Below are 26,984 nucleotides of genomic sequence, written 5' to 3'. Positions count from 1 at the left end.
TGCTGTCTGTTAGTAAGGAAAATGGCAGTATTGCCAACCTCAGGCATTTAAAAATCTGCACGAAAAATCATGTGATTGTCTTAAAAATATGAGATTTTAAAAGTTTGGCTTTTTGTTTCCCTTCAGTGTTTTGAGCCTTTGGGGTTCATGTTGCAGAGAAGAGCTTAAAAATGAGGGCTGTAAGCTTTTTAAAAAATCAAATTAATCTTCCCTTTCTGATGAACTTGCATTTAGAAGGGGAGTTGCCTATGGAAAGCATTCACAATGATTTTTTTTTTTTTGAGAGGAAGCTTGAAAAGTAAGCTTGAGCTTGATTTGAATTCAGAATACAGTACTACTCATCTATTCCACAAACAAAGCATACCAAGCCAAACAGGACATTATTGGATTAAATACATGTACATCATCTATCTTATCCCAATTTCTTGTTTCTTTTTTTAATTGTGTGACATTTTCAGCTAGGTTGTCAATGTATTGGACTTCCCTATTGATGGTCATTATTATTTTTCAGGTAGTCTCTCAGGGATGAAATCCTTTTGACCTCTCTGCAATTTAACTGTGGAAGGCCCAGTTCACAGTGATTCCGCTATAGAGGGGATTGGTGGCAAGAAGTGAGAGTTCAGAGTTGCAGGGTTGAAGGTGGGCCAGGGGAGGAATGGCAGGGAGGGTGACCAAATGATCAATGACTTGTGCAAATCTACTGGATACAGACCGTATCTGGGGCAAGGTCACACTAGGTGAGCTACATCTATGGCTAAAAGATGGTGGTGGCAGAGACTGTGGTTAAATTGCACACATCCTGTTTTCAGGTTTGGGAGGAAGAATATTTCCTCACCTCAGATTGCAAAGCCCATTTATTCAGACTTCACCCTGGGAGTGTGAATTTCACTCATATTGTGTGAAAGATGCAGTGCTGTAATGTTACATTTTTTGTAACCAGATTCTTCTTGGCGGTAAATTTTTGGTTGACTGTCGCTGGTGGCTTGTGAGGCTTACATACAGTTTTTAAAATGGGTCAAAATTTATAATACCATTCCTGAAAGTCTTTTTCCTCTGTATGTCTTGAGAGTAAAGCATTAAGCAGTAGTGCCAAAGCTCACTGTAGTGATTCTGAAATACCTCTTGCATTTCCTCTGTTTACAATTTCCAGGTGTTTGACACTGAAATAATGGCACTACCTCTGACAGCACAAACTTATCCCCTGTCTCATGTTATAAGGCAGTAGAGCATTTGAATTCCAATTTGACCAGCAGATGAGGTCTGTCTGATTGGTGGGTTCCTGGAACCTGCAATCATACCATTTCCAATTTTAAATGGAAAAAAATTAAAATATCTGGACAAAGGAAGGAGGAAACAACCTGTCTTTCTGTATTTTACTCTCGCTTTAAAAAAAAAAAAAAAGTATTTTATGGTAATGAAACAAAATTCCATGCAATGTCACCTTCTCCAAAGGAAAGGATCCTTTAAGGATCGTCACTGTTGGGAGCCAGCAAGCTACCAGATTTGGTAGGGCTTATGCACAAGCAGCACATACAATACACCCTGTTTTTTAACGATTGAAAAACTGATGCTCCGGCTTCACTTTAGACTAAGAAAATTTTTCTTTTCTGCTGCATTTTACACTTCATGAAGACTGGTTCTTTTTTCAGTCTGTCTAATCTCGTCCTGAGGGGAACTGTTACATTTTGTTCCTAGAGTATCTGAAATTAGGTTCCTTAATTCTGCTGGAATAAGGTACTGGTATTAATTTTTTTTTTTACCACCTCTTTGTGGATCATAAGAGATGAAGGGGTCCCTTCATCTATCAGTTTTATACTGATAGTGCAGTGGCTGTATAGGCAAATGCGACAGCTATATGCACCTCAGCAGTACCTATTTTACTAGTGTGGAGAGTGGGAATGTTGGTCAGAATCCTGGAAAAGTTCTCAACCTTTTTGTAAAAGCATCATGAAATCTTGAATGATGTCTAGGCAGCCAGCAAAGATGGCAGAAAGAACCAGTATTGCACTGTACTGGGGCATGAGTCCTGGTGTAAAATGATGGCTTATTTTGGATTGATTTAGGTAAAGAAGCAGTCAGAGGATCTAAAATGTTTGACTCTTGAAATTATGTGCTTGGTGTGCTTCACTGAAGCCTAAGGAACATGAGCATATCAGCTTGCTAACCAGCCCTCAGAATCTGGTATGTGACTACACAAGATTCAGGAGTACAGATGTTTTATGACTTATTGCTTACCTAGTGCTGCCAATGTATGTAGCACTTTACATAACAGTGTAAGGCTATGTCTACACGGCGTGCTTCTTTTGGCGGCATGTACAGTATGTACTCAGGTAGCCCCCCTGCGTGGATTTAGTGTAGATGGTGAGGCCCGGCTTAGGTAAATAGAGTACAAACATGCCTGAGGGTGTGGGTATGTACCCAGGTACATGCCCTGCATGGTTCTCTCTTCGCCCAGGCCATGTCATCCTGTCTACACTGCTGTTTTTAGTCACATAGCGGAGAAGGGGTCCTGAGTGCACGCAGCAACGGGCTCCACAGTTTCCTCAGCCGCTGCCTCTTCACCTGGGACCTCCTCCTCTTGGCTAGGGCCACTTTCCACTGACTCCAGACATGAAGAAGTATCCAGTGGGCTCTTTGCAATGGAGGTGGGGTCACCACTTAGGATTACATCCAACTCACTGTAAAAACAGCAGCTTTGGGGTGCAGCACCAGACTGACAGTTTGCCTCCCTTGCCTTGTGGTATGCATTCCTCAGCTCCTTCACCTTCGCTCTGCACTGCAGGGTGTCCCTGTTGAGCCCCTTCTCCTGCAAGCTGCGTGCAGTCTGCTCCTAGGTATGGAAATTCCTATGGCTGGAATGCAGCTGGCATGGCACGGCCTCCTTTCCCCAAACACTGATCAGGTCCAGTAGCTTGGCATTGCTCCAAGCAGGGGATTGTTTGCTATGTGGAGCAGCCATGGTCACCTGGGCAGATGAGCACTCGCAACAGGAAAGGGAGTTTCAAACTTCCTGGGGCTCACAGGTGGTGGGGTAGATGTCCGTTTACCTGGCATCAGAGCAGCGGAGATGCTGGCCGGAGTGGTCACTTTTGGAATTGTGGGATATCCTCTGGAGGCCAAAAGGCGTTTACACGGGTAGAATGTGTCTTCACTTTCACAACAGCACAAAAAGAACAGCGGAAAGAGCCTCTTGTGAAGGTGGTTTTCTTTTTGCAGTGAAACTTCTGAGTTTAACCACAAAAAGTCATTAACAAGTGTCGACGCTCCCACGGGTTTAGCGGAAAAAAGGGACATTTTGCGCTTTAAATAGCAAGTGTAGACATATTCCTGCTGCCTCCCAGCGGCTGGAGCCTTTCCCTGCTGCAGGAAAAGGCTCTTGTGTGAAGAAGGGCTCTGCCAATTCCCTGCTGCTGGAGCCTTTCCACACCGTAGGGAAGAACTGTGGCAGCTGCTGCCTTCCTGCTACCAGAGTTTTCCCTCACTGCGGTGAAAGGTTCTGGTAGGTGGTAGCTGCTGAAGCTTTTCTCTGCTGCCTCTAGGGTGACCAGATAGCAAGTGTGAAAAATCAGGACAGAGGGTGGGCGGTAATAGGCACCTATGTAAGAAAAAGTCCCAAATATCGGGACTGTCCCTATAAAATCGGGACATCTGGTCACCCTAGCTGCCTTCCCCCCACCGCTCTCGCCTGTGCTAGAGCCTTTCACTGACACATGTAGCTACACACTGTGGTGTGAAGGCAGCTTGATTTTCACTCTGGCCTGTAGCTACACATACCCTACATGCTGCCGAAAGTGGTGTATAGTGTGGATATAGGTATGGACGCATTACCACAGCAGAAGAGCTACTAATCGAAGACAGGAAAAATAGGATATGAGTCAAGAAAAGGGAGGGTGAAGTAAACAAGAAAGAAAAGATTTTTGGAAGACACGAATGATGACAGAAGGTGCTTTTTCTAGATAGAAACTAGGAGTTGTTCCAAACGTAGTAGGTAGCATGGAAGAAGGCATGAAGTATGGAGGATGAAGAAGAGCATAAATGAGGAGGAGGAGGAAAGGAGAGCAGAGATACAGGTGGGGTGAAATAATGGAATGTCTTGAATTCGATAGGATTTTTAATGTCCTCTCCAGAGAACTCTAGGCAGAAGAGCTGTGTGTCATTTCTCTCTATTCCACTATCAATTATTGTGTTTTCGTTTCAGAGCGAAGATGCTGGGAACGATGAGGCTGATGATATGCCAGAGATCCAAGAGACTGTGCAAGTCATACCAGGCAGTAAGCTGCTTTGGAGAATAAATTCTAGACCACCAAACTCATCACAGGTGACTAGTTCAATAAATTAGAACTCTCTGGTCATAGTGGCTTGTCCAAGAACATTATTATACTGGACAAGGGTAGCTCATCTTAGATACATGGTAATCTTATAGGTAGGGCCCTATCCAATTCATGGTCCGTTTTGATTAATTTCACAATCATAAGATTTTAAAAATCATAAGTTTTATGATTTCAGCTATTTAAATCTGAAATTTCAGGGAGTTGTGATTTTTTTGGGTCAGGATTCCTACAGAGTTGTGGGGAGGAGGGTTGCAAGGTTAGTAGGGAGGGTTGTGGTACCGCTACCCTTACTACCCTCAGTCAGCAGCAGCAGCCACTCTCCAGCCGCCCAGCTCTGAAGGCAGCAGAGCTGAAGTAGCGTTGGCATGGTATGGTATTGCCACCCTTACTTCTGCGCTACTGCTGGCTGGGTGCTGCCTTCAGGGTGGGCGCCCGGCCAACAGCCGCCACTCTCTGGCCACCCAGCTCTGAAGGCAGCGCAGAAGTAAGGGTGGCAATACCACTACCCCCCCTAAAATAATTCTGTGAGCCTCCCTGCAATTCCCTTTTGGGTCAAGACTCCCAATTTGAAAAACACTGGTCTCCCCCATGAAATCCCTGTAGTATAGGGTAAAAGCATACAAAAGACCAGATTTCATGGCCCATGACATGTTCTTTATGGCCGAGAATTTGGTAGGGCCCTACTTATAGGCAGATTTGAAAAACGCCCAGAATGTCATCCTTTGATATCAGGGGAAAATAGGCAAGTTTTTTTTAGAGAGCATGTCTGTTTTGTGTGTCCTTTTCAATAAATTATAAAAACGATAACCCCTTGTGACAGCTCAGAATCAGAGAACCTATGAGCAACAAGCTTTCTTGATCCTCTGTAGCAAGGACTCTTCAGTCACTGCAGTATCATGTTTTTATTTGCCAGAGTCCACAGCACAATTAAAAGTGGTATTTTCAAAAGTGTTCAGCATTAGCCAACCCTGCTCTTACTACAGTCAGTGAGAGCAGATTTGGTTCAATAAGTGCTTTTGAAAATCGCATTGTGACAGCCCAGGAAAGGGAATCAAATGTCACTGATTTAAAAAAAAAAAACAAAACAAAAAAAACAAACTTTACTATATACTATATCTTTATTCTGCCTTAAGATGTACAATTTCACCAGTTTTGCCGTGAGTCTCAATGAGCTGGAAACGGGCATGGAAGCAGTTTTAGCTCCCACTGATTGTCGTCTACGTCCAGATATCAGAGGCATGGAAAATGGAGAGCTGGGTATGTGTTTTTGCTAGAGATTTGGTATTTGTTAATTTTGTCTCTTGACACCCATCCACTCCCCTGACCATAGGGAAGATGGAAGAGAACTGGTTTGGGGTGAGGTGGCTGTCCTCAGGTTTTTACCCACTTCTTAATTCTGGGCAATAACTGTATTTCCAGGGTAACTTTTTCTTTATCATCACAGTGTGATCGATCATGAATGTTACTCCCTCCAAACAATGTACATGACTGTTCTTGCCAGCAGAGTCTGGCTGTGTAAGAGGCCAAGGTCGATTCTGAATACGGATATCCTATGTTACAGAACAATTGGAAGCACATATTGGGAAACTGGTCAGAAAGATTCTTTGTTGCTCTGGAGTTTGCTTGGAAAAATATGTAGGGTGGAATAACAAGAAAGCATCCTGTACTGCTTCCGACTGTATCCACCTTGAGTCCTTACCCCATCCAGTACAGTCCTTCTGACAAATGAAATACCAAGTTTAGGATTCCCAGTATGTTTGCTTGGATCATCCACTCCTCTGTTGTGCTGCTGCCTAGAAAGGGTGGCTGCTTTGGTTTAAAGAGAATGTGTACAACAAATGCTTTCCTGTGCTTAAAGTGAATTCAATTTTATTTCTCTCCAGCCTTTCCCATGTTTTGTTCTTTTTGTCTTTTATTTTGCAATGTAACCAATTCCTATTTAAATGTTTATTAGACCTGGCTAGTAAAGAAAAAGAGAGACTAGAAGAGAAACAAAGAGCCACTCGTAAGGAACGTGCAAAAGATGAAGTGGAATGGAGGACAAGGTAACTTTTAGAGGTGGGGAAGAAAGTTGGGCATGTAGTTAAGGTTAGCGAACAGTTTGTTTTTACTGTTTGATTCCTCTTTGCACTATGGAACAATTTATAGTGTCACTTAAAGCCCTTGTGGGGAAGGAACATTTGAAAAATGCAACATGAAGCCAAAATTGTAGATTATTTCATCCCAAAGTACCCATACTGCTGTAAATAAGTTGAGGCTGAAACTTGTAGTAGGAACACCAAGGGAGTGCCAAAGTATTTTGCCTCCAGGGGTTGGCCTTTTTACTACAGGACAAATAAAACCTTGGGAGTATCCCAAAGTAGTTGTTTTAAGAGAGGGAGATTCTTGTGGAAGGTGGCCTTCAGTGGATATTTCCCTGTGTAGTACTGCCAGCACCAAAAAAAGCAGCCATCTCAAGGATAGAAGGGGCCAACCAAATGGTGTCCAACACATCACCCAATGGTGCAGATTGTTACGGGGAAACAAATTGCTTTAAAGAACATGTAACCCAAATGGTTATCTCTTAAAATAACCAAATCCTAAGAAATACTAATACAATTCTTTTAAACTCTGAAGCAGTGTTCATCCCTAGGTAACTTTAAAGTGTTTTATAAAGGTGGGGTAAGTAGGGCTCAGAGAGGTTAAGTAACTTGCTGAAGGTCACACAGTGAGTCTGTGGTGTCCTTGGGAACAGAATGGAGATCTCCTGGCTCCAGCTCATGAATTCACACTGTTAATGTCCTTGTAATACATAAACACTTCAGTTACCTTTTAAAATATTAAACAAAAATCACTGGCCAAATCTTTAATTGAAAAAGAACCACGATTTTATATGGTCACAGAAAAGAAGCTGATCGCGAAGGTTAAGAATACATCTATGTAAGGAAGAAAAGGAACATTTGGATTATGTTTATCACTATTTAGGCATGTATCAGTGTAGTAACAGGCATAAGCACTGAAAGATTTCAGTGGTATTTACTTTTCCTACTGTTAACCTGCAGTCAAGTCTTAGTTGTGGAAAGGTATTACTTTTCAGATTGGAAAATGATTTACCTAACTATTGAAAGTGCAGCACCACCTTGTTCTTCAGTAAAAGAACACTTGTCAAAAATTACAACAAAAAATAGAAGCATCCTGAAATACAGTGCATCTGTTATAACATTGGTCTGATTCACAATCTTGCCTTACAGGCACATCAGAAAAAGAAACGAGGCTATTCTTGCACATGATGATTTTTTGTTTTGTTTTTGTAGTAAGCAGATAAAATTAAATTCTGAAGCAACAGGAGGAGATTCTCAAAGGCAGAAAGAGTAGTTAAGCACCCAACTCCCATTGAAACTCAGTGGGAAATGGGTGCCTAATTCCCATTCGTACCTTAGAAAATCTCCTCTAGAGCAGTGGTTCTCAACCTCTATTATTTGCAGACCCCTAAAAAAGTTCAAATGGCGGTGGGGACGCCTTCGGAAATCTTGGACTACAGGTTGAAAACCACTGTTCTATGGTAACGACAACCTTTGATGGACCACTTCGACATAGTCTGCGGACCCCCCGAGCTCCGCACACCACAGGTTGAGAACCACTGTTCTAGAGAACATACAATTGATTTCAACTATTGCTACCAGTTAATACACAGAACAGCTTAAACTTGAGCTTCTACTGATGTGCTGTACAAAATGCAGCTATACAGAACAGAACTGTTTTTCCTCTGTGTGGGGACATGTTTAAGAGGAAGAACATTTTATGACAAAAACTGACTTGCCAATTTAAAATATAAAGAACGTTGATGTGTAGATTTTTTTCCCTTTGATGAACTGGGACAGGAATGATAAAACCAGTACTGTAAGGTCAAGAAGAAAGGGGTATATAAACAAGGATGGAGTAAGGTCTTTGATAAACGTAACTTAAGAACTTGATTTTTCCCCCTAGATATCTAACGGGAAAGAATAGGTTAGATTGAAAAATTCAGGTGCCTTTTTACACTTCTTTGTAAAAGAAGCAAAAAAATGTTTTCCCTTTAATATATGTTTCCTTACCCACTTCATTTGCTTTTCACAGATGGTTTCATCAAGGCAATAACCCATACACTGGAACGTCAGACTGGTTATATTCAGGCGGATACTTTGATAGAAATTTCTCAGACTGTCCAGATATATATTGAAATCTCTGAACTCATCACTCCATCTCATCTGGACATCTAGTTGTTAAATTTCAATCTATGCCAGTTATTCTGGTTTTGTTAATAGCAAAAAACAGCTTTTCTAAAGTAAATTTTAATGAAAATTGTATCATTCACCAATCAAGGATTTGTAATTAATTTTGATTGCCAAATATTTAAATGCTATTACATTCTTTCCATAAAGCTTTCATCTGAAATCATCATGTTTTCTCTAAGTTTTAAAAGGGACTTCGGTTGCCCTTTTTTGTCCTTTTTTGAGTCTGTCAAAGGTATGCTGTAGCCAATAGGGTTTACAGCACCCTTTTAATTATATAACTGAGAAAAAAATAGCAGTGATATCCTTGTTACTTTACTTAGTACAGCATTAAAGAATCTAACTGTCCAGAACTTGGAACAATGGTAAATTAGTACGGTACAAATATGATCAAATCGGGCAGAGTCAGCGTTCCCTGTGAAGAGATGTATGCAACGTTTTCAAATGGTAAGCAGAGCTGAAGAGATTGGCGCTCCTGGTCTATCTCAGTACAATTCGGTAATTTAAAAGATTGAAAAAACACGTTAGGCTTACTGCAGTTTGAAAAACTGCTACTCTGAATTCTCTGTCTTTGGGCACTGTGAGCATTACTTAAACTATATACCTATGATGACAATTACATAACACCGTGTGTGTTGGGGGATGAGAAGGATGCATTAACAAACATCTGCTTTTCTAAAGTAAAACGTTACTCTTAAAATACAGAAAGCTTCAGAGAGATTTGTAGAAACATGGACGTTGTGGTTACAGCGTAAGATAAAGATATAGGATATTGCTTGCTACCACTAGGAGGCTTGGGTCTCCAGCACTACTTTAAGCATCTTAGGCACTATTTAAGCTTCTAAACTGACTTTTCTTTGGAAGCACTCAATATATATCCACAGATGGTCTTATTTGTGTTTTTATTTTGTTTTTTGTGCATGTTCTGAAACATTACTGGTAACATCTGGTTGTATGTTGTAAAAAAAACAAACCCCCAATCCGTTTAAAGCTAAGTGGCATAACTAAAGTTATTTTAAAAATAGTATTAGGTATAATCTGTGTAACCACTTGCAGTCATAGAAAATGGATTTATTTTTGTTGTCAAAGCATATAATGTTGGAACGATTTGAACTGCAAATCTGTGGACGGTATCTATAAATGTATGGAGTTAATTGTCAAAGTGGTACATTTCTGAGAATGGGAGGGGGCTTAAACAATTAGGTTTAGAAATTAAACCAATTTTAATAGTTGCTCATTCTTTTATGAAAGCCCTCAATTTAATAACCAATAGAAACTGGCTATGTTGCTGATAAATTTACAGTAATTCAGAGACTGCTGATATTAAACACCAGCATTTCTTTGCGTATTCATGAAAGAATCAGTCTGATTTCCAAATTCATTTGAGGATGTGTACTTGTGACTTCATCCAAAGACTAGGTTTTGAAGTGCATTTACCAACTAGAAGAAAAATGAAAAATAAACAAAATCCAAGAGAAACCTATTTCTTTCACGTGAAATTATGCACCCAAAGATGGGAGATATTTGATATTTGTTACATTTTAGTTACATTTTGTTCATCTTTCCAGTGAAGAAGGTAAGCTGTGAAGGTTCAAGGCAATTAAGGCACAACTCTGAAATAAATTCATGTCACTGTATCCTGTTGTCAGCAATCAACTTTGTTGACCTTCAAGTCTCTTGGACATCCAGGCTAGTCTTGATGATCTTGTTTATATTGGTGAGTTAGAGAAAAAAATATTTACTCCTGATTTAAGTACATTGGCAATTCTGATTTTTATAAGGCATAACTAATGCATATGGCAACTTAAACTACTTTCGATCTGCTTTTTTGTAAAATTAAACCTAAAAGATTAATATTTCACATACTTTAAGCCCCTTCAATTTTCTTGCTCGTAGATGTTAACATAAGGAGCACTGTACAAAGGTATCAGTGAAAACAGCGAAGGGATTCAAGTTTTAAGCCATATTTGTAATGTTTCATGAATAAATCTTGTTTAAACTAAATACTTAAGTTTGTTCATTGTTACAGTGCTGCTTTAATACACATACATATAAATAGAAAGTCACTAGAATGAAAAAATGCTATAATTGATTTTTAAAAATCCTATTTATAAATAAGGTGTACAGGTGGGAAATCTTTTAATTCTGAATCACAGCCTAAGTTTAGTAGGTCTAAAAATATTTCCATTATGCAAAAATCAGTTTTTTATTTGAAAAAGGCTATGGAGGCATACTTTAATCCAAATTGCATTGTATCAGTCTTTATAGAATAAAAAACTCCAGCAAAATGTTATCCATTACTATTGCCTACATTGCATAGATCTGTTACTTTGGCATTTTCCCTACTTTTAAAGCAAAGTCCAAAAACTTCTTTTTTCCCCTTCTTTTTTTCTTTGTTCTTTGTTTGGCTTATTAAGGCTGTATCAAAAGTATTTACAAAATGCTTCCTCGCTACTCATGGCTAGCGTACATTTCACTAGCCATCTGATACCTAATGTTACAGTCTGATTATTTGTGTCTCAGCGAAAAACATTAATGTCTCTTTTTAAATGAAAAAAACGCACCTATATAGTTTTACTTCTTAAGACACATTAACTAAACTTTGCACCTTTTTAAAAGAATGTCACTTTTATAACTTGATTAAACACTGACTGTATGTAAAATAATTGTGTGTTAGTATGTGTTCATACATTTTACATAGAATTTTTATTTTTTAAAGAAACCACAATAGATGTTAAAACACACTTCAGGCCTATACATGGTATAAAAGATGTTTGAAGTGTGACTTTCACAATCGAGCAACTATTTTTGTGGGGAGGAAAAGTTACACGTTATCTTGGCTTGTCATTTTCCTTTGTATCTACCTTGATACTTATTGGAGACATATGATTTGAATTAGAACTTTCATCCTTATAAACACAGCTTTTCTTCTGCTTGAGCATGCAGTAGACTCAATTCTTTGACATCAGGCTCCTGCTAGGAAAATACATAGATGGCAATAATGTAGTTATCACAAATATACTGAAAGCTACTGTAGGAAGAAATGATCTGAAAAAGAACAAGTGAGTTATTTAAACACTTTTTTGAAACTCAAACAGGAACCCTTCCTCCCCCAACCCCCCCAAAAAGGATGTGGGTCTATCAGATATGTTTTGAATGTTATTCCCCACAGTGGAAGTCCCACCACTACATGTTTAAAAAACCCAAACACTAAGTGGAGGGGACAGGATGGAACTCTCAGTAAAAGGTAAATTAATCTTTTGGTAAAATTTTAAATTCCAACAGAAGTGAAACTCTAAGTTTATAGCCACTGCATAGCATCTAACTTGGTCATTTTGACGATACACCATACTGTAGATTGTGACAACTCTTTGGGATATTGGACCCTTGTAATTCCTGGGGCCCAGATTATATAGGGAGGGGAATTATACTCCAAATTAAGTAGAAAAACCACAGGAATGATTAGCAATGGTTTCCCATTTGAACACAGTTTAAAATTCTCTATAAATTAAGAGGCGAAGGCTCTGAGGTATATTTTCTTCTGTCTCCACGCTTTGAAATCGGGGGGTGGGGGTGGTTTTGCTTTTTACTTTTCATAGATTTTTCCTAAATTTAGAATGGTTATAAAAGACTTCAGATCACTGATTTTTACATACTAATAGTCTGTGTATTTGTAACCATCTGTACAGTACATATGCCTGATGTATTTCCTCATAAATGTAGTCTTCATCTCATGTTCACTGTACTCAATGTATCTTAATGTTACAAATAAACATGTTTGTTTAGTATATGTGGACTAAACACTACATAATTTGATAATATACTGTAACTTTGCCTCTCTGAAAACACACCTGTAGTTTGGGTCAATTGTATAATAAAGCAATATTTAAATTTATGTAAATCTAAATGGTTCTATCGTAGAAAATTCATTTTGGTATGTTTTGTAGCATGAAAAAATTAAAACTTGCTTATACTTTGACTATACTTTTATGAAGCTGCTTTTCTTTTGCGTTACTCAATTGCTGTATTCCTATTGATTAAATATTTACACACTGTGTTTGCCTTATCCATGTTGCATGAAAATATCAAATAAAAATGATTTAGTGAAATGGATTTATTTTTATAATATTTAATAAGTCAATACCCATCTATAACAATCAATCCTATTTAGCTTTTCAGAGAAGTCTGTACAGATTTGTGGACATAAATGCTAAACTGTAAATTTGAATAAAGGTCATTTTGAAGAAGACATGCAATGTTTGGTATTAAATATTTTTTCAGTGTCTGAAATGTTTTTCTGTCAGCAAAAAAATCTTGATTTAGTGCAAGCAATTGACCTGCAGTGTGACACTGTCCCAAGAATTATTGCCTAGCAAATTGCTTGTTTCCTTCTATAGTTTTATATGCTGAGAATATGCCTGAAATCCGTGTAGTGGCAAGAGTGACTGTCTTAGCCCAGGAGGTCTCACCCAGAGAACTTCTCAGGGCAGGGAACTGCACTGTCCCACTGGAAGAGTTTCCAGCTGCATCATCTTTGATTTAAGTCTCCATTCTTCTCTTGATTACAGCTACTGTTTGTATCACATAGATATTTCACAAACCCATGCTGCCTTGTATTGTTCACTGAGTTCTCAGCTGGGTTAAGTGGAAGCTTTGATAGGAGAAATGTTAGTGCTCTTAAGATGAATCAAGAACAGATCACTGCAGGAGTCCACTAGAAACCTCTGCTTCCCTCCCGCAATGATGACTGCCCATTTACAATTACTTTGAGGTTGATCAGCTAGTTTTTAAATCCACTTAAAATGTGCTACATAGCATAAAAAAACCAAACTTTTAATCAAAATGGCATGCAGTACTAAATCAAATGTTTTACAGAAGTCTAATATATCACAATTGCCTTTACAAAGCAAATGTTTCTCATAAAAAAAATAGTTTGAGACCTATGTTCAATAAAACAATGAAGAAGGTCACTAATCATGTGGCCACCCTTTAAAAACTGTCCTAGATGAGCCTTTTTGTGTTTTTTTTTTTTTTTTTTGGCTTGGGATCTGTCAGGTTAACAGGTCCATAATTCAGCAAGTAGTCCTGTTTACCCTTTTTAAAATATTGGCAAAATATTAGCAGCGCCTGCAGGACTGATTAAATACTTTCTACTACAACTTGGGGGATGTTAATCACTGTAAACTGCATGCAAACATCTACTCCTTTCCAAATACAGAACAGAAATATTTAACACTTCTGCCTTTTGTGTATCATAACTTACAATTTTACCGTCCCTGTCTAGTGACAAATCTATACTATGCTAGGTATTTCTTATTCCTGAAATAGTAAGAGGCCTGTTCTGAGGCCTGTTCGTAAGCCTACTGCCTATAGATTTCAATATCTTTAGCTTCCCTTGTCATTGGTCCCAATTGATTATAAGTTAGCAATCATGAAACCGCCATCACTTTCTCCCTTTCCACTTATTATTTTATTGCTGCTTTCATGTCTCTTAACCAGGACCATTTTTTAAAAAATGGAATGACCCTGCTTTGTGATTTTGTATTGTTAAAGATCTCCCACCTCCAGAACCAAAATATTCTTTAAAAACTCTCAATTTGTATTCACATTGTTTTGTTTAAATTCTCCTCCTAATCAATTTGACTCAATTGTTTTTTGGCTTCATGAAATTCTGACCCTCAGTTTAAAGTGCCTTTTTATGGAGAAATACCCTGAAGGAGTGGATAAGCATTTAAATACTTGAGCAGCATGGGAAGATCGAGTAAAGGAAATGTAAAGGAGATCAATAGGTGAGATATTATGTAAAAACATCACCTCACCCACCTTGTCTCTAGCTTAGCCGTACTGATAGCTGTGCCTCATGCTTCATCTTGGCCATAATGGTTAACTGCACTTAACCTTGAGGTGGAGTAAAACAGGAATCGGGGCATTCAGTCCTATTAGGTGAGATTCTTCACACCCTTCCTCAGGCTTCTCCTTTTCTGCACGGGAACAAATATTGCCCAGTTTATTGTGTGTTCTCTTGCTCCATTAACAGCGCTGGCTACGAGCGAAGGGAGACAGCTCCCAGAACTGCCTGCACAGTAATGTCTTCCCTTGCCACAAGTCCTTGTTGGGCACGGTCTGCAGGAGTAACGTACAAAGGCTCTGTTCTGTTAGCAAATGATGTTGCAGTTTCTGCATAAAATGTTCCTTTAGGCATCAAAAAACCTAGCATCCCTACCTCTAATGGACACAGAGATAAACCAAAGAGATGGAAGAAGATGATGTGGGCCTTGGTCTAAAGCGCCTGTGTTTTTTTCTTTTAACAAATGTTGCTCGGTAGTTTAGTGGTTGTATTGTGATAATGCCTCCAGGCCCCAAGGCCTCAGAGTGCTAGGCCCAAAGCGTTTACAATCTAAGCAGGCCTTTGGCTAGGCCACGCCGTCAAGGCACTTGGTCGACGCCCGGGGGGCTCGTCGTGCTGGGCCTGAGCGTGCTCGCGCTCCGCTGGAGCGCTCCATTGCTCTTGGCCGGGCATCCATCGCGGCCAGAGCATCCGCCCTCCTTGGGGGCGATCCTGGCCGGGAACCAGCGCCCAGCCTTGGCCGTGTGTGGCAAGGGGCCTGCTCCTCCCCAGGGCAGCTGGTGGCTGGGCTCTGCCCCCTGCGGGTGAGGCGCCAGGCCTGGAGGTGGAGGCAGGGTGAGAGCCAGGGCCTGCCCCGTCCCAGGGGGGCGACTCTCGCCCGGCGGGGAGCTGGGCAGGACAGCCTGGCACTAGCTACTCCCTTGGGCCCCCACCGTGTCCCCCAGGGCAGATGGGCCAGTCCACAGGCAGCAGGGGCTGCTCCAAGCAGTTCCATTGGGGGGAGGGGGCTCCCCCAACCCCGCAGGGGTGAGTGGGCCGCTCCACAGACACTTCTATGGGGTGGTATTAGGGGCTGGTCTTTCCCCCTCTTCCCCAGGGGCAGATGAACCACTCCACACTCAGTTCCATTCGGTGCCAGTAGGGGCTGCTCCTCCGCGCACCCCTCAGGATCGATAGACCGCTCCAGACTGTTCCATTGGGTGTCACTAGGGGCCGCGTCCCCAAACCCCCCAGGGACCGGGTGAATAGGCCGCGCCACAAGTGTCAGTTCCATATTGGGCGCTGATGTATTCCGCCCCCACCCGCAGGGACAGATGAGCGGCTCCACAGTCCCGTTGGTCGCTTTAGGCCTCCCCCCATCGCTTGTGGGTGGTTCGGCCGTTATGACACAGCACAATAGCCGGAGCGGGCGGGGGAGCTCGCTCTCAACCGAACCAGGCCGGCGCGGTGCATGTCGGTCCGGCTGGCGTTGAGTGACATACGAGCCGGCCAATGGGAAGGGCATAAGAGCCCGTCGGGGTGCGTCGGCGAAGGCCGGCCCCAATGGCTGGCGGGGAGGGGGGCGGGGCTGGTGGGTTTCCTCTGGGGACAGGGATCCGGAAGAGTTGTGTGTGAGGTGACTGAGGAAAGGCGGCAGGTAAGTGTGGGGACTCGGGGCTAGGCATGGGCCCCACGCTAGGGGGGTGGCTCGGGGGGCTGGGGCCGGGCCAGGCCCCGGGAGAAAGGGCCGTTGGGCGGCGGGAGCGCTCTGCTCCGTGGGAGGCGCCGCTGGGCCTGGCGTGCTCTCCGCCGGCTCCCGCCCCCACCTGGGAGTCAGGCCCCGCGGCCTGCTGCGGGCCGCCCAGCCTGGGGACGGCCTGGGGGCCGCCCAGCGAGCGCAGGCCTGGGGCCCCTCGGGAGCGACTCAGCCGCTCGCTGGCCTCGTCGCCGTCGCTCTGGGCTTCGCGCGCTTGCCGATGCGGTGGCGCTCGATGCCATTTGCGTGTCCAGCTACCTGACTTCGTATCGGCGCAAATTAGATGCGCAACTCCTGCCCTTAAGTTATGTCAGTTAGCGCTCCTGGTAATACCGGGCTTGCTTCCGCAGTAGCCGCGAAAGCGCCTTGCAAAGGAGGTCAGTATCACCCCTGTCTTACAGGTGGGGAAACTGAGGCCCAGGGAGATGAAGGGACTTGCCCAAGGTCACCGACCAGGCCAGTGGCGGAGCTGGAAATAGGGCCAGATCTCCTGAGTCCCAGCCCAGTCTTCTGTCCACTAGCTAACGCTATCTTTCCTAAGTTTTCATCATTCAGTTCAAGCATTAGCATGTGAGATGAATTGGCGGTGCCTCATGCCTGAGTGGTGCTGTTTCAGGCTGTCTGGAGACTTGGGCAGGCTTCAGGCATGCTGTCACATGGTTCACGTGGAGTGAATTACATAAAATTTCTTTCCAAAGCTGTCCTGCATAGACACTACCTCTTGCGTAAACATAGCTCAAGATCATTGCCCTATTTCCTGAATGCATATGCAGTGTATATAACAGGCAGCTGGGTCTAGTGCTGGGGTTGGCAACCTTTCAGAAGTGGTGTGCTGAGTCCTCATTTGTTCACTCTAATTTAAGGTTTTGCGTGCCAGTAATACACTTTAATGTTTTTAGAAGGTCTCTTTCTATAAGTTTACATACAACAGTAGTTTAGTTATATATTATAAAGTAAGTAAGGTTTTTAAAATGTTTAAGAAGCTTCATTTAAAATTAGATTAAAATGCAGAGCCTCCTGTACCGGTGGCCAGGACCCAGGCAGTGTGAGTGCCACTGAAAATCCGCTCACGCACTGCCTCTGGCACGTGTGCCATAGGTTGCCTACCCCGGTCCAGTGCATGTGATAGGGAGTTCTACTTCTGCTGATTACTTTGATATGCAACCTGAGGGCAGTGACAGTACTCTTCTGTATATGTGCCTCTGTAGAACGAAGATGGTTTCTTAGCTTACATGGATGATATGAGAATTAATTTTTGAAGTACTTTGAAGATGTAAAGTTCTATGCAAATTTCTGTGCAAATGCTAACGGCACTTAAACTTGGAACAAGCAGTGGAATGACTGGTTCAAACAATGGCACCTGCTTCTCAGAAGCAAATGCAAAGTCATCTGCTTGCCAGTGTGACAAGGTTTATCACAGTCTAATCTTTTAACTTCTCTATGGGTATGTCTACACTATGAAATTAGGTCGAATTTATAGAAGTCGGTTTTGTAGAAAGCGTTTTTATACAGTCGATTGTGTGTGTCCATAGTACCGAGGCAACCATCGACTTCCGGAGCATTGCACCGTGGGTAGCTATCCCACAGTTCCTGCAGTCTCCGCCGCCCATTTGAATTCTGGGTAGAAATACCAGTGCCTGATGGGGCTAAAACATTGTCGCGGGTGGTTCTGCGTACATATTGTCAGGCCCCCCTTCCCTCTCTCCGTCCCTCCGTGAAAGCAAGAGCAGACAATCATTTTGCACCTTTTTTCTTGAGTTACCTGTGCAGACGCCATACCACGGCAAGCATGGAGCCTGCTCAGCTAACCATCACAGTATGTCTCCTGGGTGCTGGCAGACGCAGTACTGCATTGCTACACAGCAACAGTTTATTGCCTTTTGGTAGCAGACAGTGCAGTATGTCTGGTAGCTGTCGTCGACGTAGTCCAGGGTGCTCTTTTAACCGACCTCGATGAGGTCGGGGTGCCTGGGCAAACATGGGAGTGATTCAGCCAAGTCATTTCCCTTTTAAGTTTCGTTTCATGGCGATTCAGTCCTACCGGCAGTGCTCTGTCTTTTAATCTGCAGCCAGCAGAAGATGATGGCCAGCAGTCATACTGCACCGTCTTCTGCCGAGCACCCAGGAGATGACGATGGCTAGCGGTCGTACTGCACAGTCTGCTGCCAGCAAGATGTATAAAGATAGATGAAGTGGCTCAAAACAAGAAATAGACCAGATATGTTTTGTATTCATTTTCTCCTCCCTCCCTCTGTGAAATCAACGGCCTGCTAAACCCAGTTTTGAGTTCTATCCTTGAGGTTTTGAATTCTATCCTTGAGTGGGCCATTCTGTTTCTCGCAAAGCCACCCCCTTTGTTGACTTTAATTCCCTCTAAGCCAACCTTGTAAGCCATGTCGTCAGTATTTGAAAGAGAGGGTCAACTACAGCAGTACTCTGAAGCATACGGAATTGGTCTGGCCTGTGTCACGCTTCTTAGAATGAGTTTCAGGAAGAAGTCATTTTCATTTTGAGTATCTTAATGGATCAGTGCCAAGAGTAATGGAGTTGGGAAGGTTAGAGCCTCCTCCATGTAATTGCTAGGGCTTAGTTAGCACGTCAGCTCTTCGGCAGTGCACTGCAAATTTTAGAAACAGTGGACAGCTTTTTCTTATGGAGTTCTTCGTTGGGGTTCTAATGAAATCTTGTAGAAAAGAGAAATAATGGGATATTTATATAGTCATATTTTCTAGTCCATTGTCTCTTTTCAGGATGTCTTCAGGTGCATTGTTTCCAAGCCTGGTGCCAGGCTCCCGTGGCTCATCCAGCAAATATTTGGTGGAATTTCGGGCAGGAAAGATGTCTCTGAAAGGCAGTACTGTAACTCCAGATAAACGAAAAGGCCTTGTTTACATCCAGCAAACTGATGATTCCCTCATTCACTTTTGTTGGAAGGACAGGACTTCTGGAAATGTTGAAGATGTGAGTATAACTTCATTATTTCAATCTTAAGAATTTTGTAATGGCTCTTTTGTACTCTGCATTGTGAACCACAGTGAAAGAGTTTTTAAGAAGAGATTTGAATAAGACAGATGGTGTCTTTACAAATAGGCTTTGGAAGTACATGCCTGGTGTAAGGGGCAACATGGAAGAAGGCATAGAGAGTTGTTTTTGTGAGGAGTAGTCAAAGAAGTATCCAAGTGTTTCTTAATTTTTTTTATCCCCCTCTCTTTTTTTTCTAGGACTTGATTATCTTTCCTGATGACTGTGAATTTAAGAGGGTACCTCAGTGCACTACTGGTCGTGTGTATGTGCTGAAGTTCAAGGCAGGATCAAAGCGACTTTTCTTCTGGATGCAGGTTTGTGACAAGTAAATGATAACATTTAGAACTCCATTGTTTCAAGACGTGAGGAATAATCAAGGAGGGGATGGACGGGGGTCTACACTTCAAAGAATTATCCAACTTCTAATCTGTTTTGAAGATGCTTGGAGGCTTAAGAACAACTCTCTTACAGGAACCGAAGACTGATAAAGATGAGGAGCACTGTCGTAAAGTGAATGAGTATCTCAACAATCCTCCAATACCTGGTGCTTTGGGTGGGAGTGGAAGTGGCGGCCATGAGCTCTCAGCATTAGGAGGTATAGTCTATTCTCTACTCCTTCTCAGTTTGAGAGGTTTTTTTTATACATACTTTGCAGTTTTCTAGGAACCAGATCCCTGCTTATTTTGGAGAGTGACCTGGGGAGAAGGATTATACTAGAAATGTAGACTCTCTTAGCAAAATAAATTGTGTTGCTATAATAGGAAGGAGCAGGCTAAAAAATGAGTCTGTGAGAAGAAACTCCTCTTTGTTGTATCTGTTAGGTTTTCTGATGTCCTCCCTTTTTCTAAAGCTAAGCTACTTTACTATTTTAAGATGCCAAAAAAAACCCCAAAAAACACTTGAAACAGTTTTTCCTGGCAGCATATGTCAATTCATCTCCTGCTGCTTGAGCCAGAGTGTTATGAAAATTGTGAATGTTGTTTTTCAGAATGTTTTTCTTTTTAGGTGAGGGTGGCTTGCAAAGTCTTCTTGGAAATATGAGCCATAACCAGCTCATGCAGCTGATCGGACCAACGGGCTTAGGAGGACTTGGTAAAATGCTTTCATATCTTTATGCCACAATGGTGTGTTTCCTTCTGGGTTAAAATTTACCTTACGTTGATTTATTTTCTTATTGATTTGAATGACATTTCCTTCATGTGAGAAGGCAGTCCCTTTCTCAAAGACAAAACAATAAATAGATGGGGAAACAAAACTGGAAACAAGGAATGTAGCAAGCGGAGTGATCGGTAGTTCAGCTTGGCATATGTTGGTTGTGTGTAGGTTTTCCTCCACAAATTTAGTGGTGGTAATTTTGCATTGAGCTATATTCCAGGATTGAAGGAGCAGGAGGATGGCTAATGAGTGGAAGACCTGTCTAACCTCTTAGGAGGGAGTTGGAGGAGAGCATTCTCCTTTCTTCTGAGGGCAGTAGTTGATTTCTGAGATTTCTTCATCTCCTCAAAAAATTGACAATGATATGTATCTCACTGGCTTTTTTATTTAGCCATAGGGCATCTTGAGATTATTCAAGGTGCACATTCCCTTAGTGTCCTGGCCTGGGTGTACCAGTTAACTTACTGCTCAGTGAAACAAGGCGCTTCCTTCTGTGGGTGCTGATCATGCTGTCTCTGCACTGGTCTTGGGCCTTTGCAAGTACTAGGAGTGACAGACCTTGGATGGTATGTCTCAGATCCTGAAGGGGTGTGTCCTTTTACTACTGCTCATACATGAGCTTCCCAGCAGGGACTGCTGCAGTATAGTAAAAAGTGACACGAGCCTTGTAGTTTACCTCTTCTGCTCCTGCTGTGGAAGTGGTATGATCAGGGAGCAGTGGAGGTAATGTGCTATTGGGGGATGTGGCATGATCCACTACCGCTGGGGGAACTCTGCAGAAAAGAGGGAACAGAGAAACAAGTGGCTGGTTACTTGCTCATTCCTCTCCTATGTTCTCCCCCTGTAGTTTCAGACCATTGTGCACAGGCTGATGGGGCATTCTAGCTGCAAACTCAAGAGGGCAGAATTAGTTTCCAGAAGACTGCACAAGAGAATGCAGATGGTCATGTGGACAGGCATACAGCAATTAGACTTGGAATAAGAAGCAGCTGCAAGGGGAATATGTACTAAGTGGAGCAAGTGGTTATCACATGGTTCAGGAGAAGAATCACAAGGAGAAATCACTGAAAGTTCTTAAACCACCCTCTAGTTCTGTGTGGCAGCAGGAACAAGCTAGCTTAGAGAAGCTATGACTAGGAACAGGGTGGAGGATTCTTTGATTGTAAATTCTTGTGTACAAGACAGTTACCTCATCATTTTCTTGGCCTTTTGCCATGCATTAATGCCTTGCTGTGTTTTCTGCTGGAAGCAGTGGACCATCCTACTTGATTTTGCTCTGCCTGTAGAGCATTTGACCACAGAGCTGTCTGTCTAGTGCTGCATGCCTGCACTAGAGTTGAAACTGAAGGGAATGCAGGGCTATCGGGGGACACACACCCATTTTCTTGGATGAGAGGGTTTTGCTGTGTGAGTGGCTTTTGTTTGTATTATACAAACCAAGGCCACTTCATCCTTTGATATAGCTAGGAGTTGAGCAGTTTTTAATAAGCACAAGCATCTTTTGGACAGGAATTATTCTAATGGGGTTTTAAAATTATAAAATGAAAAATACCTGCATTTTCATAAAGAGGAATGGCCTTGTTTTCTTCCACCTCCTCTTCTCCCCCCATTATTTTAGGAAATAAAACTTACAGGTGTAAAAATGACCTCTCTTCTAGACAGCAAAAAGAATGCTACCTGTAAGTGCAGTTGAGTCAAACCTGAATAGCTATATCTTTTATAAAGGGAATGAACACACAATAGTTTCTAAACAGATGTCTTTCCATCATTTGTGGAAGGTGGGCTTGGTGCACTGACAGGGCCTGGCCTGGCTAGCTTACTGGGAAGTGGGGGACCCCCGACCAGCAGCTCATCGTCAAGGTAAGATTTAAATACTCCCACTTTTGTAGTTCTTAGTGTGATTGTTCCATTGAACTATGAGGAACTGGGGTCTAGTGCTGTGGTTTTCAAACTTTTTTTTTTCCTGTGACCCAGTTGAAGAAAATTATTGATGCCTGTGACCTAACGGAGGTGGGGATGAGGGCTTTGGGGTGTGGGAGGGGCTCAGGGCTGGGGCAGAGGGTTGGGGTGAGGGCTGCGGGATGGGGCTGGGAATGAGGGGTTCAGGGTGTGGGAGGGGGCTCTGGGCTGGGGCAGGGGGGTGGGTGCAGGAAGCAGTCAGGGCTCTTGGTTGGGGGTGCAGGCTCTGGGGTGGAGCCAGGGATGAGGGATTTGGGGTGCAGGGAGGGGGCTCCAGGTTTGGGGTGGGGCTCAGGGCTGGGGCAGTGGATTGGGGCGTGGGGTTGAGGCGCGGGCTTACCTCGGGCAGATCCTGGTCAGCGGCACAGCGGGGCTGCTAAGGCAGGCTTCCTGCCTGTCCTGGCACTGCGGACTGCACTGCGCCCTGGAAACAGCCAGCAGCAGGTGCGGCTTCTAGGTGGAGGCATGCATTTGGCTCGGCGTGGCTCTCGCCCACAGGCACCCCCCCACTTGGGAGTGTGGAGCCTGTGGTTGTTGCAGGCCTACCCCACCACCACCTAGGAGCTGGACCTGCTGCTGGCCACTGCTTCCGGGGCGGACTAGCCTGCCTTTCCCGTCGGCTGTGCTGCCCGGCTCTTTTAATGGCCTGGTTGGTGGTGCTGACCAGAGCTGCCGCAACCCAGTCCTGGGTCGTGACCTGCGGTTTGAAAGCCACTGGTCTAGTGAATAGAACAGATCGGTAGGAATCAGGACTCTTCCTTGCCTCTTAAAATGGGGGTAATATATGCTCACAGGGGTGCCAAAGTTGGTTGAAAGCTGCTTATAAAAGTGCAAAGTAACTGCTTCTGCAGTGAGTTAATTATATTTATTACACTTCTAGTTCTCGCAGCCAATCAGCTGCTGTAACCCCATCTTCCACTACTTCCTCTACACGTGTAACACCAGCCCCGTCTGCTCCTGCGGCTGCATCTGCATCTGCAACTAGTCCCAGCCCTGCACCAAGTTCAGGCAATGGAACCAGCACAGCAACAAGCCCAACTCAACCCATTCAGCTGAGTGACCTTCAGAACATTTTAGCTACTATGAATGTGCCAGCTGGAGCAGGAGGACAGCAAGGTAACAGTACTCTGACCAGACAGCTGTTAGATACCAGATGTGCCTTAAAGCTATTTTACTGTCCTGTATAATTTCAAATCTGTTTGGAAGCCTTTCTATTGAGCCCTAACCTACTTAGAAAAATGATGTACTTGTGACTGCCCCAAAGAGTGCCCTGAAATCAGTGGTATCACATCTCAGTATTCACTCCAACCACTAGTGGCTCTAGTTAAAGTAAACCAGTTTGCTTTGTGTTCAGTCTAACAAAGCTGTGTTCTATCCTAGTTGACTTGGCCAGTGTGCTGACTCCTGAGATCATGGCTCCCATTCTGGCAAATGCTGAAGTTCAAGAGCGGTTGCTGCCTTATCTTCCATCTGGGGAATCACTGCCGCAGACAGCAGAAGAGATTCAGAACACTCTGACATCTCCCCAGTTTCAGCAGGTAGATGTCACAATTTGACAACACATTCTTCCACCGACCTAGCACTGTCTACACTGGGCAATTAGTCCAGTTAAATTGTGGCACTCAAGGGTGTGGATTTTTCACACCGCTGAGCAGCATAGCTTGGTTGACCTATCTTTTCAGTGTGCCAGTCCTAAGAAACTACTTCAATTCACTGTGCTTCATGCAACTAACAAATACCGGGCATCTGTTGGTTTTTTATGGAAGTGTTAAAATCAAATTTCTCTTTAGACATACCGTATTTTTTTTGTGTGTATAAAATAGCTACACACGTGCCCCAAGTCTGTTTGTCTCTGTGCTTTCCACCGTTGATGGACTCAGTAAATGCCAAGAGCTCACTTTTCCATGGCAGTGACTTAGTCCCACATATGGTCTAAAGACCCCTCACTTCCTTGATCTGGGCTTCCCCCTTCTCTTTGTAATGAAGTCTGAATCATGACTGAATCTCAGGACTTCCCTTCATAGGAGGGCTGGTAGGCAACCTCCTTAAAGCTAGCAGATGTCCAGTCACTTGAAGTTTAAGTTGGCAGGAAAGAGATATTTTCTTACTGCACTTTTCCTCGTTGGGCATGTCTGAAGACAAAGTTGTACCAGTTTAGATTTAGAGCAGTTTAGTTTGCACTATTTAAATAGATTGAAAAGAGTCAGTGCATACAGTCTGTGGTTTACATTAACACCGTGTGCGCGCAGACCAGGCCTTAAGGAGAGATGTGCAGTACACCAAGAACCAGGGGCCTGAGGAGTGACTCTTTAAAACCTGCTGCACAGCAGGTGTTACTTTGATTTTAGTGAGGTCTGCTCTCCCAATAGATCGGATGCGGTCAGCATATTCTATTACATAGAATTCGATGTCAAAACCAAGGTGAAGAGTAATTTATTCAAAGTGGCCACTCAGTATTGCAGAAACAAAATGCAAGTTTTATTTGGTATTGTTGACTCTGTTTCACAGGCTTTGAGCATGTTCAGTGCTGCTTTAGCTTCAGGACAACTTGGTCCACTAATGAGTCAGTTTGGCTTACCAGCTGAGGCAGTAGATGCAGCAAATAAAGGTGGTAAGTTTTTTTTTTTTTTTTTTTTTTCCCCTCTTAAAAGAGCATGGATTTACATCACTGTTGCCCTGTAACTGACTGCAGTGTCTGAATCTGTTATAGCAATAGATGCTGGGTAATGTTTTCAAAAATCACTTAAGTGCTTAAACTCATTGAAAGTCAAGGGGATTAAGAGCTTTTGGGCTCTTTTGGAAAAAAGGTACTTAGTAAATAAAATCCCTAAACTCCTCTCCATAACACACAGTCTAAATGTTGTTTGCTCAGTCTCCTGAAGTTTCTATTAATCTAAGATTGCACAGTATTGATGCCTAAGTAGCTTTGAGGCTGCTTTCTTGATTTAGAGGCCAGAGTCTGAGAGAGTACTGGAGTTATGCACAATACCCAAATGCAGCAGAGCTTGCAGTGACAGTTGGGACTTAAAAATATTTTTCCTGTTGCAGTCACTCAGCTGCTAATGCTTTTCTAGTGGGAATATTTAATTGAAGGCATGGCTGCAATAAATGAAGTTATCAGTAACTCTTAGGTCCTCCCACTGTCAGAGGCACCGTTATCCACTCTGCTAAGCCTGGAAATGTGGGTATGGTAAATCCGTTATGACCAGTGTGTGTGTGTGTGTATATGTAAGGTATCAATTTAGTAAAGTTCCACTGATTGTCAAAATCTGCTTGTACGTTTAGGTAACACATTCAAATGTTCAACCCTGTTTCCTCTGCTAAAGGACGTCTATTTTAACTTCAGTCTAATTTATGATCATGTATCTTGGTGCAAAGCTAACCTAACTAATACATTTCTTTTACTTTTCAGATGTAGAAGCATTTGCTAAAGCAATGCAGAACAATGTCAAGTCAGACCAAAAGGAGGGAGAATCAAAGGAAAAGAAAGATGAAGAGGAAGATATGAGTTTAGATTAAATTATCTGCTCTCCCTTATGAATAGTCCTAGACATTAATTTAAACAACTTCAGTAGGATTACTAGCTAACTTCATATTATCCTTACACTAAATCTACAAATAAAGGATTTTTATCTGCCAAATCACTTTGTGGTCATGGAGTCATAGAGCCTTAAGTAATTAGGCTAGCCTATTTGCCAGTGAGTCAGCTGACTATATGCTTTTGACTCTTCATTCAAAGACAGTGGTAAATTGGTATCACTTAAAAGCAAAGAGCTCATCTAATCTTCTGGATTGGAATAGGGCTTGGGGAGGGGGGAATCTTCAAAGGCACCAAATGATACCCATGTTGCCTTCGAAAAATTCCCCTGTATGTTTAAAAGACAGACAACTCATGGTTACAGCAAGTATGTCCAAAATTACAGCACCTGGCAGGAGCCATGGTTCTCTGATTCCCAGGCCTGAAGGGAGGGAGCATTGTGATCATCTTGTCTGACGGCTTGCATTGCACAGGCCAGAGAACATCCCCAAAAATCTTAGAGCAGAGCTTTTAGGGGAGAAAATCAAATCTCGATTAAAAAGTGATCATGCCCTGTAGTAAATTACCATTCAACTTACGAGCCTGAATTTGTCTAGCTCCGTGTTATACCCTTCTCTGCTAGGCTGAAGAGCCCATTATTAAATATTTGGTCCCCATGTAAGTACTTGAAATCACCCCTTAACCTTTGCTTAATTAAGCTAAATAGAGTGAGCTCCTTGAGCCTATTCAGCAATTATTTTAATCCTTAAATTGGGGAGGGTTGTGAGAAGAGCTAGGAGAATTATTTATTTACATCCTTCAAGTACTGTGCTCAGTTCTGGTGCTCATATTTCTGCCAAATATAGAGGTAACATAACCTCTGTATTCCTAGTTGAGATTTCCTGTTTCTGCAGCACAGTGGGAGCTTGTTTATCCACCATGCCCCACCACCTGTTTCTCAGGATGACTGCTTTCTAGGAGAGAGTGTCTGTGTGGCCTATATTCTTTGTACCCAGAGCAACTGGATTGCTTGGTAACTTGTTCTCTTCATTGTAGATTACACAAAAATTGGGGGATTGATAGTTTATCAATGACCTAGAAGAAAACAAAGATGTCAAATAGCTGTGGGATATTTGGCTGCTGTTTCCTACAGCCCCCATTGGCA

General features: G+C 42.7%; 2 protein-coding genes across 6 annotated transcripts in view; both read left to right on the top strand.

The window, feature by feature from the left end:
• The window catches only part of OSBPL2 (oxysterol binding protein like 2), a 55,159-nt gene extending 42,336 nt beyond the window's left edge, over positions 1-12,823 (top strand). For all 5 annotated transcript variants that reach the window (XM_074969649.1, XM_074969648.1, XM_074969651.1 and 2 more), the window contains 4 exons: positions 4,199-4,318; positions 5,465-5,588; positions 6,286-6,376; positions 8,427-12,823. In XM_074969649.1, the coding sequence (XP_074825750.1) occupies positions 4,199-4,318; positions 5,465-5,588; positions 6,286-6,376; positions 8,427-8,529 (438 nt within the window). In that variant the 3' untranslated portion in view covers positions 8,530-12,823. The remainder of the gene's footprint in view (positions 1-4,198; positions 4,319-5,464; positions 5,589-6,285; positions 6,377-8,426) is intronic.
• Positions 12,824-15,980: 3,157 nt separating this feature from the next.
• Positions 15,981-25,891, top strand: ADRM1 (ADRM1 26S proteasome ubiquitin receptor). Its single transcript, XM_074969647.1, has 10 exons — positions 15,981-16,065; positions 18,915-19,125; positions 19,386-19,502; positions 19,660-19,783; positions 20,194-20,280; positions 22,122-22,203; positions 23,183-23,418; positions 23,683-23,840; positions 24,811-24,913; positions 25,715-25,891. Exons 2-10 carry the CDS (start codon positions 18,916-18,918, stop codon positions 25,819-25,821), a joined length of 1,224 nt encoding a protein of 407 aa, XP_074825748.1. The 5' UTR covers positions 15,981-16,065; position 18,915; the 3' UTR covers positions 25,822-25,891.
• Positions 25,892-26,984: the final 1,093 nt, after the last annotated feature.

This window comes from Natator depressus, chromosome 13, assembly GCF_965152275.1.
Source record: "Natator depressus isolate rNatDep1 chromosome 13, rNatDep2.hap1, whole genome shotgun sequence".
Taxonomy (NCBI): domain Eukaryota; kingdom Metazoa; phylum Chordata; order Testudines; family Cheloniidae; genus Natator; species Natator depressus.
Note: the sequence above shows the minus strand (reverse complement) of the source record. Positions and strands in the feature narration are given on the sequence as shown.